General features: G+C 45.2%; 1 protein-coding gene across 3 annotated transcripts in view; it reads left to right on the top strand.

The window, feature by feature from the left end:
* Positions 1–15,098, top strand: part of NBAS (NBAS subunit of NRZ tethering complex) — an 816,956-nt gene that overhangs the window by 184,420 nt on the left and 617,438 nt on the right. For all 3 annotated transcript variants that reach the window (XM_073568249.1, XM_073568248.1, XM_073568250.1), the window contains exons 19-21: positions 903–981; positions 6,067–6,171; positions 9,132–9,268. In XM_073568249.1, coding sequence (XP_073424350.1) covers positions 903–981; positions 6,067–6,171; positions 9,132–9,268 — 321 coding nt within the window. The remainder of the gene's footprint in view (positions 1–902; positions 982–6,066; positions 6,172–9,131; positions 9,269–15,098) is intronic.

The following is a 15,098-nucleotide window of genomic DNA, read 5'->3' as shown; positions in this document are numbered from 1 at the left end:
AAAAGGCTCACTTTAGACCTGGTAAGAGCCCTCCGGAGGTACGTGTCGAGGACGGCACCCTTTCGTCAGACCGACACACTGTTCGTGCTCCCCGAAGGGCGCAGGAAGGGACTCGCCTCAAAATCGACCATAGCCATATGGATTCGTTTGACTATTCAGGAGTCCTACCACATTAAAGGCACGCCGATTCCAGCAGGGATCAGAGCGCACTCTACTCGGGCAGTGGGCGCTTCGGCACCAGACTTCGATGGAGCACGTTTGCAAGGCAGCAACCTGGTCCAGCCTGCACACATTTGTCAAACATTATAATATCCATGCTCAGGCCTCGGCGGATGCGAGCCTAGCTAGAAGGATTCTCCAAGCAGCGGTGGCGCACCTTTAAACAAGAGGTGCATGTAGCTTGTATCGGTGAGTCAGTCTCCCACCCAGGGACTGCTTTAGGACGTCCCACAGTATCTGTGTCCCCCAATGAGGCGAAGGAGAAACATGGATTTTTGTGATAACTCACCGTAAAATCCTTTTCTCCGAGACGCTCATTGGGGGATACAGCACCCACCCTATTAGCCAGTTGGCTCTTGTTTTGTTTAAATTTCTATGCATTTACTAATTTGATATAAGGGTGGTGTTTTGGACATGTTGTGCCTGTATTAAGGCTGATTTTGTTGTCCTCCTACTTCTTTGGCACCAAACATATTTCCGCCCGCAATAGGGGCGAGGGTGTATACGGCGGAGGAAGAGCTAACCTCTTTTTTTTCACTTTGTGTCTGCCTCCTAGCGGAGAAGCATACACCCACAGTATCTGTGTCCCCCAATGAGCGTCTCAGAGAAAATGATTTTACGGTGAGTTATCACAAAAATCCATGTTTCTGTAAAGTTTATCTCTGTGACACTTTATTCCACAGCCTGACACTGGAGCAGAAGGAGATCTGCCGCTGTAGACTCAAGTTATTGACCTATCTAGATCGCCTGTCTACATATGAGGTGAGTGTCCTGTTTGACAGCAGAGCGACTGTGCCTTTATATAGAGATGACACAATGATACAATGCAGTAAGTCCCTCACAGCATTTCACGTCACAAAACCTATTAATATGGGGCAAGGGAGTACCGTCCTCCTTGTGGAGACCTCCAAACTTGGGTAAGAAGACTTTTAGTCCTGGTAATGACATGGAAAATGGTTCTCCTCTGAAATGAAGAAAGTAACTCATTAGTGGCACCTATTATTTTTTTTTTTTTTTTTTGGTGGGGGGATCCTACCCTATGAGAGTGTCTCTAATCAGCTTTGACATGTAACTGTTTTTTCTTGCCCTCGTGTAGAGAGACTTGGTAGCATAAACTAGCCTACTAGTCTCTCTACGCCAGATTGGCAGTATCTTAAAATCCCTAATCTCTAGACTTTTCTCAAAGGACTCATACAAATCCACCCAAATGCGATCAACAAAAGTCAGGAACCCAAAGGCAGTGGCCTGCAGGTGACGTTTTTTTTCCCCTTTTGGAGAACCCTGTAATTTGGCCAAATACCCAAAGTCATATAGCAAAGCTTGGTAAAGGGGCAGACATTGACTAATGGGGTCTTATTGGTGGCACCATACAGCTAGGCTACTTCCTTTTGGAGGAGAGACAATTTGCATATCAGTATACAGTGTAGGCTGTCATAAAATTTAGGGCACACAAGCATCACTACCAATGTAGAGTGGTGGGATGATCATTTCATAGTCCCTGCTGTCCCTCTTTCAATGCAGTTATGTGTCCACAAACCTTTCTGGGTTATTGTATGTCCAAACATATAAATGGATTTTCCAGTATTCGAAAAAAAATACCATGACTCCTTTCTTCTTATAACAGCTCCACACCTGTCCATGGGTTGTTTCTGGTACTGCAGCTCTGCTCCATTAAAGTGGATAGAATGGTGATCACACATGTACACTGCTCATCCGTTTCTGGTGAACACTTGACCCCCTCCCCATTCTTGTGCTTGGTTGAGGTCCCTGGGGGGTTAGGCATCCATCAATTACACATTTTTCATCTATCCTTTGCTAGGTGATGAAGGGTTGTTGGTGGGAAAACCATTTTTGACATAAGCTCCACCTATAGGATATGAAGCTCCAGGATCGGCCAACAACAATGACATTTTTCTGTCTGCTATTTATTTATATGGGAACCGGTATGGATTACCCACTGGCTGATTTTGCAGCTCCATTACCCTTAGTCAGAACTAAATGACATGAAAGGATGAGATGGGAAAAAATCCTTTAAAGAATAACCAGCAGTTTTGGTATATATATACAGCTCTGGCAAAAACGGAGTCCACTGCACAGTTTTATAAAAATCAGTTTCTCTCCATGTCTGACAGCCATTCCATTCCAGTGTCAGTTGAATTCCAACCAGAGTACACCTCATTCTACTTAATGTGCTTCTGATTAGGTGATCACCTGAACCAAATCTTGCTTAACGAAGGAAAGTATAAAAAACCCTGCTGTGGTGTTCACAATCCTCTTGCGATAGGACAAGCTGGATGGCAAAACAAGTGCTAGTAATTTCCCAAAAGTACTGGGAATGAACCATGCCAAAGGAGTTGAAAAGAAAAGTATTGAGTGAGGAAAAGAAGTGCTCAATTCTGGCTTTACTAGCAGAGGGATACAGTGAGCATCATTTTGCCTCCATCCTTAAAATTTCTAAGACTGCAGTCCATTACAACAAGGTCAAGCTACAGACCGGCAGAGGGCGAATACGACTCTACACTGACCGGGGTCACCGTCATCTTATTAGAATGTCACTCCTCAACCGCAGGATGACATCAAGTGACCTACAAAAGGAATGGCAGCTGGGGTGAAATGCACAGCAAGAACAGTTCGTAACAGACTCCTAGAGGCAGGGCTCAAGTCATGTGAAAGTAGAATAAAAAAAATTTCATCAATGAGAAGCAAAGGCGAGCCAGCCTGAAGTTGCCAAAGACCATAAGGATTGAACCATAGAGGACTGGAGTTAAGGTAATCTTCTCTGATGAGTCTAATTTTCAGCTTTACCCAACACCTTTTTGTCTAATGGTTAGACGGAGACCTGGAGAGGCGTACAAGGCAGTGTCTTGCACCCACTGTGAAATTTGGTTGAGGATCGGTGATGATCTGTGGATGCTTCAGCAAGGCTGGGATTGGGCAGGTTAATCTTTGCGAAGGACGTATGAATCAAGCCGCATACAAGGTTATCCTGGAAAAACAGTTGATTCCTTCTGCTCAGGCATTGTTCCCCAACTCTGAGGACTGGTTTTTCCAGCAGGACAATGCGCCATGCCACACAGCCAGCTCAATCAATGTGTGGATGAAGGACCACCACATCAAATCCCTGTCATGGCCAGCCCAATCTCCAGACCTGAACCCCATTGAAAACCTCTGGAATGTAATCAAGAGGAAGATGGATAGTCACAAGCCATCAAAGAAGAACTGCTTACATTTTTGTAGCAGGAGTGGCATAAGGTCACCCAAAAGCAGTGTGAAAGACTGGTGGAAAGCAGCCAAGACGCATGAAAGCTGTGATTAACAATCATGGTTATTCCACAAATTATTGATTTCTGAACTCTTCTTGAGATGAAACATTAGTATTGTTGTTTCTAAATGATTATGAACTTGTTTAGCATTATTTGAGGTCTGCAAGCCCTGCATTTTTTGTTATTTTGAACATTTTTCATTTTCTGAAAATAAATACAAAATTTAGTCCATGGAATTTCGGAGACATGTCAGTAGTTTATAGAATAAAAGAGCAATTTACATTTTACTCAAAAATATACCTATAAAGAGAAAAATCAGACAAACTGAGTGGTCTCTTAATTCTTGCCAGAGCGCTATATATATATATATAAATATATATATTTACGCATGAAAATATGAAGCTTTGTAATATGTTATCAGACAAATCTGTTTCTTTCTCCTCCTGTACTGATCATTCATTCTGAAAATTCTCTATTGACGGCTAAAATGTGTGTTCATTGAATACAGGTTTTCCCATTTCTGAGATGAGATGACGGTTGGTGCTAATAAAGCTCTATGGAGAAGTGTTACTGTAGTTTTAGAAGCAATTGCAGCAGAATGTCGCTAGCTCCTCCCTTCTCCATTGAATTTTAAAACGCCAAGTGTCATCTCCTATCTCACTAATGTGAAAATCTGTCTTCACCGAGTACAGATTTACCCTTGAATTGAAAGTGAAAGATCAAATCCAATTATTGTCATGTGTACTATTGATTTATAAAATAAAAATTGAAATAGTTTCTTTTTTGAGAGGATCTGTCTACCTTCCCTATGCTCCATTGCGTAAAGCATTTTTGCTTTGTGCCTGTAGCTGCTATGTAAGATCTGTCTCCATGGTAACAGACGACAAAACCATGCCTGTGTAGTCAGATCCCGCGCTCCCTTCTTCCTCTACTTCCTGCTTCATGTGTCGCGGTGTTAGGGTGACGCAGGGAACCAATGGAAAGGGGGGAGCGCAACTACAGAATAAGACTGCGCGGATTTTGCTTGCAGCGCATTACCATGGAAACGTAGAAGTCTGCATAACGGCTGAAGGCCTAAAACAATGGGTAATTAAAAAAAAAAAAAAAGACTGCAAGGTTGGTCTTCTTGTATGTAATGCACAGTAATGAAGGAATGTGATTAAGATGGAAATTGCCTTTTATTTATTTTTTATTTTTTGATATTTAGTAAAAAAATTTTTTTTTTTTTTTTTTTTTTATGTACACTGCTCAAAAAGAATAAAGGGAACACTCAAATAACACATCCTAGATCTAAATGAATGAATGAAATATTCTCATTGAATACTTTGTTCTGTACAAAGTTGAATGTGCTGTCAACATAATCACACAAAAATAATCAATGGAAATCAAATTTAATAACCAATGGAGGCCTGGATTTGGAGAGACTCCCAAAATTGAAATGGAAACAAGTCAAAATGAGGCTCAGTATTGTGTGTGGCCTCCACATGCCTGTATGACCTCCCTACAACGCCTGAGGATGCGGATGGTCTCCTGAGGGATCTCCTCCCAAACCTGGACTAAAGCATCCGCCAACTCCTGGACAGTCTGTGGTGCAACGTGACGTTGGTGGATGGAGCGAGACATGATGTCCCAGATGTGCTCAATCGGATTCAGTTCTGGGGAATGGGCGGGCCAGTCCATAACTTCAATGCCTTCATCTTGCAGGAACTGCAGATACACTCCAGCCACATGAGGTCTGGTATTGTCCTAGATTAGGAAGAACCCAGGGCCAACTGCACCAGCATATGGTCTCACAAGGGGTCTGTGGATCTCATCTTGGTACCTAATGGTAGTCAGGCTACCTCTGTTGAGCAGAGGAGGGCTGTATGGCCCTCCAAAGAAATGCCACCCCACACCATTACTGACCCACTGCCAAACCGGTCATGCTTAAGGATGTTGCAGGCAGCAGGTTCACACTCAGCACATGTGACAGACGAGACAGAGTCTGGAGATGCTGTAGAGAGCGATCTGCTGCCTGCAACATCCTTCAGCATGCAACATCTTCAACCTCATCAGGAGCATGCCCAGGCGTTGTAGGGAGGTCATACAGGCACGTGGAGGCCACACACAATACTGAGCATCATTTTGACTTGTTTCCACTTTAATTTTGGGTGTCTCTCCAAATCCAGGCCTCCATAGGTTCAAAAATTTGATTTCCATTGAAGATTTTTTTGTGATTTTGTTGTCAGCACATTCAACTTTGTACAGAACAAAGTATTCAATGAGAATATTTTTCATTTAGATCTAGGATGTGTTATTTGATTATGCCCTTTATTTTTTTGAGCAGTGTATTTAATCAATCTTAAATGGCGACTCAAGTGTAAAACCGCCATATGTTGTAATAAATTGGCTATGCCATAAGCCATTTAATCCAGAGTAGCACTGAATCCTATCGCCCAGTGCCTGGCCCGCGCGTCCGCCGAGCCGTTCTTGCCTGGGATGCGGCGTCGCAGCTGATAAGTAGATGGGAATTATCTGTTAATAATCTGCTCCGTTCTATCATGTTTTGGAGGATTTCTCAGACATCTGCTTCTTTGTCCTGAAGGAGATCCTCGGGGGGCCTCAGGCAGCGGAGAAGAGATACGACGCCAATTTCTTCAAGAAGTTTAGGAACCAGAATATCGTGCTGTCAGCAAGAACATATGCTCGGGTAACGTTACCAAGTCACAACAATAAAGGCGGAATTGATTCCCCTTTAAGCTTGCCGCCTCTCACCCCCATTACCATTTATAATCTGAGCCAGTTAGTGTGTGCGGCGTTAAAGCCCAGCGCGCCGTGAACTCTGTGCGGCAGGATGATCCTGTCAATACTAATTCACAATTAAGTAATCCTATCTAACTAGATATGAAGCCGCGCAGAGCTTGGCACGGGGACAAGTGTTATTATCCATCTGCCTCTTATTTCTAATATGCGGATAATTCAAGGCCGCAGGATGTTACTGGGTTTGTGGCTTCTTGTTTTTTTTTTTCCGCCGCACTATAATTGCAGTCTCATAATCTGTAGATTTGTAGGACCGCATCTCAAAGCCGGACCTTTAATATTAAAATATAGATTCATAAAATGTGACAGAGGGTGGAAAGGAGTGTGCGACATTAATGGGAATGTCTATAAGGAGTCAGAATTTAGGTAAAGTTTTAGGTTTGCTTACAGAATATATACCGTATTCGGGGTTTTGCACAGTGGCATAACTACAGTCCTATGGACCCAGGGGCAAAATTTGTACCGCTGCCCCTACCAGAATGTCGGTCAGACCTATGGGGCCCCCTATAATAATGTCCTCTGTCCTAGCCCTTATCCTGTGATAATGTCCCCCGTCATGTTATTGTGTCCTCTGTCATGGCACCTATCCTGTGATAATGTTTCCCATTTTGTAATAATATCCTTAGTCTAGTAATAATTTATCCAGTCCAGTAATAATGTCCCCATCATGGAATCTATCCTGTAATAATGTCCCAATCCTGTAACCTATCTTGTAATAATGTCCCCATCCTGGAACTTATCCTGTAATAATGTCCCCATCCTGTAACCTATCCTGTAATAATGTCCCCATCCTGGAACCTGTCCTGTAATAATGTCCGCATCCTAGAACCTATCCTGTAATAATGTCCCCATCGTGGAACCTATCCTGTAATAATGTCCCCATCCTGTAACCTTTCCTGTAATAATGTCCCCATCCTAGAACCTATCCTGTAATAATGTCCCCATCGTGGTACCTATCCTGTAATAATGTCCCCATCGTGGAACCTATCCTGTAATAATGTCTCCATCGTGGTACCTATCCTGTAATAATGTCCCCATCGTGGAACCTATCCTGTAATAATGTCTCCATCGTGGAACCTATCCTGTAATAATGTCCCATCCTAGAACCTATCCTGTAATAATGTCCCCATCGTGGTACCTATCCTGTAATAATGTCCCCATCCTGTAACCTTTCCTGTAATAATGTCCCCATCGTGGTACCTATCCTGTAATAATGTCCGCATCCTAGAACCTATCCTGTAATAATGTCCCCATCGTGGAACCTATCCTGTAATAATGTCCCCATCCTGTAACCTTTCCTGTAATAATGTCCCCATCCTAGAACCTATCCTGTAATAATGTCCCCATTGTGGAACCTATCCTGTAATAATGTCCCCATCGTGGAACCTATCCTGTAATAATGTCTCCATCGTGGAACCTATCCTGTAATAATGTCCCATCCTAGAACCTATCCTGTAATAATGTCCCCTTCGTGGAACGTTGGAACCTATCCTGTAATAATGTCCCCATCCTGTAATAATGTTCTCCCTCCCGGCAGTTTCTTCACATTTAAACATGAAAAGTTAGTGATTCTTCTTACCTTTCCTCGCTCCTGCGGGGGGAGTAGTCTCCTTTTCCTCCCCCATTGCCGTTACAGGGTGGCGGGCAGCATGTGGAAGTGATGTCATGTGCCGCTTGCAATGTACACACAGCCGTCAGCTGCCATTCTCTAATAGGCCGAATGTAACTGTTGTGGCTCATGTAACCGGTGGTTCTTTGAGCCTCAGTACATCTCAGCTGAGTGTGCATCCGAGGAGACAAATTCAGCTTAAAACGGGGCTGGCATTGGCGGGCCCCCCTCCTGCAGTAGCCCGGTTACAGTCGCACCCTTTGCAACAGCGATCATTAAACCCCTGGTTGTGCACCTTTTTGGGGCTTTTTTTTTTTTTTTTTGCAATTGGGTTTCATTAATAATTTTGCACCATTTGGCTTTTACAGGCTCCTTAATTCCCTGCACATTCTACTTTGATGGGGTCTGTAGTCATAAATCAGAAGAGAGCAGCTTAGAAAAAGGCAGATAAAGATCCCATCAAATCGTCAGAACGAGCTCACTGATCGATTCTCAGTTAACTAATTTTGCAGCCCTCAAGAGTCAGTGCAACAAAGAGGTTATAGAAAACATAAATGCTATGAAGCCCAGTTGCGAAAATGTTTTTTAGTCCCAAATTCATGCATTTAAGGAGAAAAAAAAATTCCCAAATGTGGACGACGCAAGAAATTGCTTAAATTACCCATTTATTGAGGTCTTCCAATTCTGTGGTGCCTAAACTCACATGGTGCACATTTGCACAGCACTACAATATTTCTTCCTTTTTTAAGCACACGCCCTTATTCCAAGTCTTCTGGACCTAAGATGGGGGCGGTGTTAAGTTTCCCGACATAAGGTCCAGTCAATTTTACACTGAACAATCCTTTACGATTTATTTTAGTTGGTGTCACTACGAGTTGCTCTTTTCACTCGTGTCCTTGTCAAACGGACTTCTCGGGGTGCGGCTCCCTCGTGACCCATGTAGGGGAACGGTTTGGCTCCTTGCAATCTTCTGACTCTTCTTCAGGAGGAGATCTGATCTAGACTGAGCTCCTCCCTAAGTTTCCGCGAGGGGAGGAACTGACCCCAGTGTGTCGCTGCCCACGGTGGCTTTCTAGTCTGGCGGGACATGCAGTGGTCTATTGGGCCCTTCTCCTTTGGCGGTAGACCACATCCTCGTGCACTTGGGTGAAGGGCATGATCTCTGGCTCAATGAAGAACATAAAAAAGGTAAAAACTTTGTAAAAACCCCAGAAATAATTTCCAGTTCCTTTTCCTTGCAGGAAAGCAATGTCCAAGCTTTGGATCTTCTCTTTACCTTCCATGGATCGGATCTGCTCCCTCACCGCCTGGCCATTCTCTCCAACTTCCCTGAAACTACGCCTCCTCATAAATACGCCATCTTGCTCCCGGAGGCGAGGTAAGCGCGCCCTAGCTGCGCCAAACATTGCACTTTTCCTTCTGTGTTACTTTAGAGGTGAGGTGATGTACCGGTAATTAGGCATTTGTTTTTGTCCTCGTCTATTCAGTCATTTTCTGTAATTTGCCGTTCCGGCTCTTGTCTATTCGGCCATTTGTGCTTTATATAAAGTGTGCGGTAATTGTCTTCAAACCATCGGTCATATGAGAGAAAATGCGAGTAATTTTCAGCCAGAATAACTTTCCTCTCCGACAGCGTTCTGTGCATTGTAGATAATTACCTCTCATTGCGGAGAGGTTGTGTTCTCCTCCCTCACGTGTAATGGTAATTCAGTGTCCACCATTCATTACTGAAAGACCTGGAAATACAGCAGTGGGCTCCTGGGTGGAAATTGCCCCTCGGTTCACCCATTTGTGGTCTTCTGGTTCTCCAGTCCAGTTGAAGGGTAGAGCTCAATGGTGCAGATTTAATAACCCTGTCTAATATGTAGACCTTGTGTTCCTATACTATAGAGTATGACACTGCTCCAAATTTATCCCATTGGCTCGGGCCGGATAATAAATTTGGTATGTCCTTAGATCACTTTGTCTAGTTGTGCTCCACCTTTTGGTTGACTTACTTTACACCCTTTTTTATCGTAAACTCGGCCTTTTCCTACAATGCAGATGCTGGCAGTGTTATACAGCCATCATCTGCCTTTATCAGCAGTGATCGGGGCTAGATCCGATCTGGGATGTTGAATTGCTTAGATGCCGTGGTCAATTTCTAATCGGCGTTTAAATGGGCTGATCAATTAAAACAGACTATCACCTATCTAGGAGATATATGGTAAATTGCTGATGGTTCGGAATTTTTTATCCCTCACTCAGCAGCCCTGTTGGGAATGAATGAAGCATACACATTGCTACTCCATTCTAATGGGCTTAAAAGTCCCCCTTCCTTCCTATTGGTGCAGATCCCAGCAGTCAGACCCCTAGCTATCAATAAGTTATCACCTTTCTTGTGGATAGGTGATAAATTTCTTTCACCGGACAACCCTTTGAAAGCATCCCTCTTGGCACCGAAAACCCCCATTACCCCAACATTATATACCCATAAAGCCCAGCCAACGGAAATTGTGAATCTTGCTGGGAAAAGCCAAGCTCTGTCTTGCTGGGGAATGCCGAGCTCTGTCTTGCTGGGGAATGCCGAGCTCTGTCTTGCTGGGGAATGCCGAGCTCTGTCTTGCTGGGGAATGCCGAGCTCTGTCTTGCTGGGGAATGCCGAGCTCTGTCTTGCTGGGGAATGCCGAGCTCTGTGCTGCTGGGGAATGCCGAGCTCTGTGCTGCTGGGGAATGCCGAGCTCTGTGCTGCTGGGGAATGCCGAGCTCTGTGCTGCTGGGGAATGCCGAGCTCTGTGCTGCTGGGGAATGCCGAGCTCTGTGCTGCTGGGGAATGCCGAGCTCTGTGCTGCTGGGGAATGCCGAGCTCTGTGCTGCTGGGGAATGCCGAGCTCTGTGCTACTGGGGAATGCCGAGCTCTGTGCTGCTGGGGAATGCCGAGCTCTGTGCTGCCGGGGAATGCCGAGCTCTGTGCTGCCGGGGAATGCCGAGCTCTGTGCTGCCGGGGAGTGCCGAGCTCTGTGCTGCCGGGGAATGCCGAGCTCTGTGCTGCCGGGGAGTGCCGAGCTCTGTGCTGCCGGGGAGTGCCGAGCTCTGTGCTGCCGGGGAGTGCCGAGCTCTGTGCTGCCGGGGAGTGCCGAGCTCTGTGCTGCCGGGGAGTGCCGAGCTCTGTGCTGCCGGGGAATGCCGAACTCTGTGCTGCCGTGGAATGCCGAGCTCTGTGCTGCCGGGGAATGCCGAGCTCTGTGCTGCCGGGGAATGCCGAGCTCTGTGCTGCCGGGGAATGCCGAGCTCTGTGCTGCCGGGGAATGCCGAGCTCTGTGCTGCCGGGGAATGCCGAGCTCTGTGCTGCCGGGGAATGCCGAGCTCTGTGCTGCCGGGGAATGCCGAGCTCTGTGCTGCCGGGGAGTGCCGAGCTCTGTGCTGCCGGGGAGTGCCGAGCTCTGTGCTGCCGGGGAGTGCCGAGCTCTGTGCTGCCGGGGAGTGCCGAGCTCTGTGCTGCCGGGGAGTGCCGAGCTCTGTGCTGCCGGGGAGTGCCGAGCTCTGTGCTGCCGGGGAGTGCCGAGCTCTGTGCTGCCGGGGAGTGCCGAGCTCTGTGCTGCCGGGGAGTGCCGAGCTCTGTGCTGCCGGGGAGTGCCGAGCTCTGTGCTGCCGGGGAATGCCGAGCTCTGTGCTGCCGTGGATTGCCGAGCTCTGTGCTGCCGGGGAGTGCCGAGCTCTGTGTTGCCGGGGAATGCCGAGCTCTGTGCTGCCGTGGAATGCCGAGCTCTGTGCTGCCGGGGAGTGCCGAGCTCTGTGCTGCCGGGGAGTGCCGAGCTCTGTGCTGCCGGGGAGTGCCGAGCTCTGTGCTGCCGGGGAGTGCCGAGCTCTGTGCTGCCGGGGAGTGCCGCGCTCTGTTGGGGAAAAAGAAATGAAATAAAAAAAAAAAATATATATATATATATTTTAATACTAATAAAAAAAATAGAAGTAATGCGTTCATAATTTTAATTGCTGGTTCTATCTAACGCACTCCATGTCTGGCAGTATCGTCATCACCTCTCACTCTGACCTCCTCCTTTTATGTGTAATCCCACTTAATCTGCACTCTCTCACAGTTCCTGCAAAATCCATTTTCTGCTTTGATTATATACTCCATGAGATATGATTCAGGCATTTTCGATTCTGGAGCAATATTGATGTTGGGATAATTACTAGGACTGATGTAAAGAAGAAAGCTCTGTGCTGCCGGGGAGGTTATCTGTAATTTACCATCGCTTAGTGAATAATCAGCATTTTGCGCTTCCAGCTCAATTAAAAGAAAATACCTGAAATGAATCTGTAGAAAATGTATTATTTAAAAGATAATGATATACACTCACTGGCCACTTTATTAGGTACACCATGCTAGTAAGGGGTTGGACCCCCTTTTGCCTTCAGAACTGCCTCAATTCTTCGTGGCAGAGATTCAACAAGGTGCTGGAAGCATTCCTCAGAGATTTTGGACCATATTGACATGATGGCATCACACAGTTGGCGCAGATTTGTCGGCTGCACATCCCTGATGCGAATCTCCCGTTCCACCTCATCCCAAAGATGCTCTATTGGATTGAGATCTGGTGACTGAGGAGGCCATTTGAGTACAGTGAACTCATTGTCATGTTCAAGAAACCAATCTGAGATGATTCGAGCTTTATGACATGGCGCATTATCCTGCTGAAAGTAGCCATCAGATGTTGGGTACATTGTGGTCATAAAGGGATGGACATGGTCAGCAACAATACTCAGGTAGGCTGTGGCGTTGCAACGATGCTCAATTGGTACCAAGGGGCCCAAAGAGTGCCCAGAAAAAATTCCCCACACCATGACACCACCACCACCAGCCTGAACCGTTGATACAAGGCAGGATGGATCCATGCTTTCATGTTGTTTACGCCAAATTCTGACCCTACCATCCGAATGTCGCAGCAGAAATCGAGACTCATCAGACCAGGCAACGTTTTTCCAATCTTCTACTGTCCAATTTCGATGAGCTTGTGCAAATTGTAGCCTCAGTTTCCTGTTCTTAGCTGAGAGGAGTGGTACCCAGTGTGGTCTTCTGCTGCTGTAGCCCATCTGCCTCAAAGTTCGACGCACACTGCGTTCAGAGATGCTCTTCTGCCTACCTTGGTTGTTACGGGTGGCAATTTGAGTCACTGTTGCCTTTCTATCAGCTCGAACCAGTCTGCCCATTCTCCTCTGACCTCTGGCATCAACAAGGCATTTCCGGCCACAGAACTGCCGCTCACTGGTTTTTTTTTCTTTTTCGGACCATTCTCTGTAAACCCTAGAGATGGTTGTGCGTGAAAATCCCAGTAGATCAGCAGTTTCTGAAATACTCAGACCAGCCCTTCTGGCACCAACAATCATGCCACGTTCAAAGGCACTCAAATCACCTTTCTTCCCCATACTGATGCTCGGTTTGAACTGCAGGAGATTGTCTTGACCATGTCTACATGCCTAAATGCACTGAGTTGCCGCCATGTGATTGGCTGATTAGAAATTAAGTCTTAACACACAGTTGGACAGGTGTACCTAATAAAGTGGCCAGTGAGTGTATATTTCTTTTTTATTTAAATACATATATTTTGGGCTAAAAAGAAAAAATACATTTTTGCATTTTGGTTTGAGTACAAATTTAGCATCATTTGCCTTTTACACGTTCCTTTGTTCCTCTGCTCATTGCTGGCTGCAGAATGAGTTAACTGTGATTAAGTCAGTGAGCTCCTTCTGAAGGAACGTTTGCAAGTCTGTAGCTTTCGTTTTGTCATAAGTCAGCAGAGAGAAGCTCAGAAAGACAAGGTTTTCAAATTCCCAGTGTGAACGCTTGCTGATAGTCTCAGATAACTAATTCTACAGCCAGAAATGAGCAGCGAAATTCCACAGCTATAGAAGGCAAACCATGCAACTTTTTTACTGAAACCTACTTTATTTTTGCCTAAGATGCATCCATTTAAGAGAAGCGAAACCCTGATCATGTGACTTTTGCTCCAGGGATTTCTGGTCCTGCTGAATGAAATGTCATATGTCTTATTAACAAGACAGTGGAGCAGACATAAGTCAGGAGAGAGAACTAGGAGCCATGGGACTTACAGTTTTGAGCCCTAAGTGCAGCACAGTACGGCATCAAACATGTGCTGTCAGTAGTTCTGTTCTGTTGTTACTCATCTAGCAATTCCAAATATGACCATGGATATGTTAAAAGATAAAAATCCTCAAAACTTGACTTTTGAGATTATGAACATGATTTGTCGAGATTATGCTTAGTTTTAACTCCAAAAAAATCAGTGTAAGGTCATGTATGTTCACACCTTTTCTTCTTTTTTTTAAACATTAACTGAGCAGAATTTCTCAAAATCCTCCTCAAATACTCAAAACTTAGTTCTGGTGATGTATTCATGTACTGATGATGGTCCTGGTGATGTATTCATGTACTGTTGATGGTTCTGGTGATGTATTCATGTACTGATGATGGTTCTGGTTATGTATTCATGTACTGATGATGGTTCTGGTGATGTATTCATGTACTGATGGTGGTTCTGGTGATGTATTCATGTACTGATGGTGGTTCTGGTGATGTATTGATGTTGGTTCTGGTGATGTATTGATGTTGGTTCTGGTGATGTATTCATGTATTGATGGTGGTTCTGGTGATGTATTCATGTACTGATGATGGTTCTGGTGATGTATTCATGTACTGATGGTGGTTCTGGTGATGTATTCATGTACTGATGATGGTTCTGGTGATGTATTCATGTACTGATGATGGTTCTGGTGATGTATTCATGTATTGATGGTGGTTCTGGTGATGTATTCATGTACTGATGATGGTTCTGGTGATGTATTCATGTACTGATGGTTCTGGTGATGTATTCATGTACTGATGATGGTTCTGGTGATGTATTCATGTACTGATGGTGTTTCTGGTGATGTATTCATGTACTGATGATGGTCCTGGTGATGTATTCATGTACTGATGGTTCTGGTGATGTATTCATGTACTGATGATGGTTCTGGTGATGTATTCATGTACTGATGATGGTTCTGGTGATGTATTGATGGTGGTTCTGGTGATGTATTCATGTACTGATGATGGTCCTGGTGATGTATTCATGTACTGATGATTGTTCTGGGGATGTATTCATGTACTGATGGTTCTGGTGATGTATTCATGTACTGATGATGGTCCTGGTGATGTATTCATGTACTGT

This window comes from Dendrobates tinctorius, unplaced genomic scaffold (assembly GCF_039654945.1).
Source record: "Dendrobates tinctorius isolate UK_male_01 unplaced genomic scaffold, ASM3965494v1 ptg000021l, whole genome shotgun sequence".
NCBI lineage: Eukaryota > Metazoa > Chordata > Amphibia > Anura > Dendrobatidae > Dendrobates > Dendrobates tinctorius.
The sequence above is the reverse complement of the archived record's forward strand: the minus strand, read 5'-3'. Positions and strand labels throughout refer to the sequence as shown.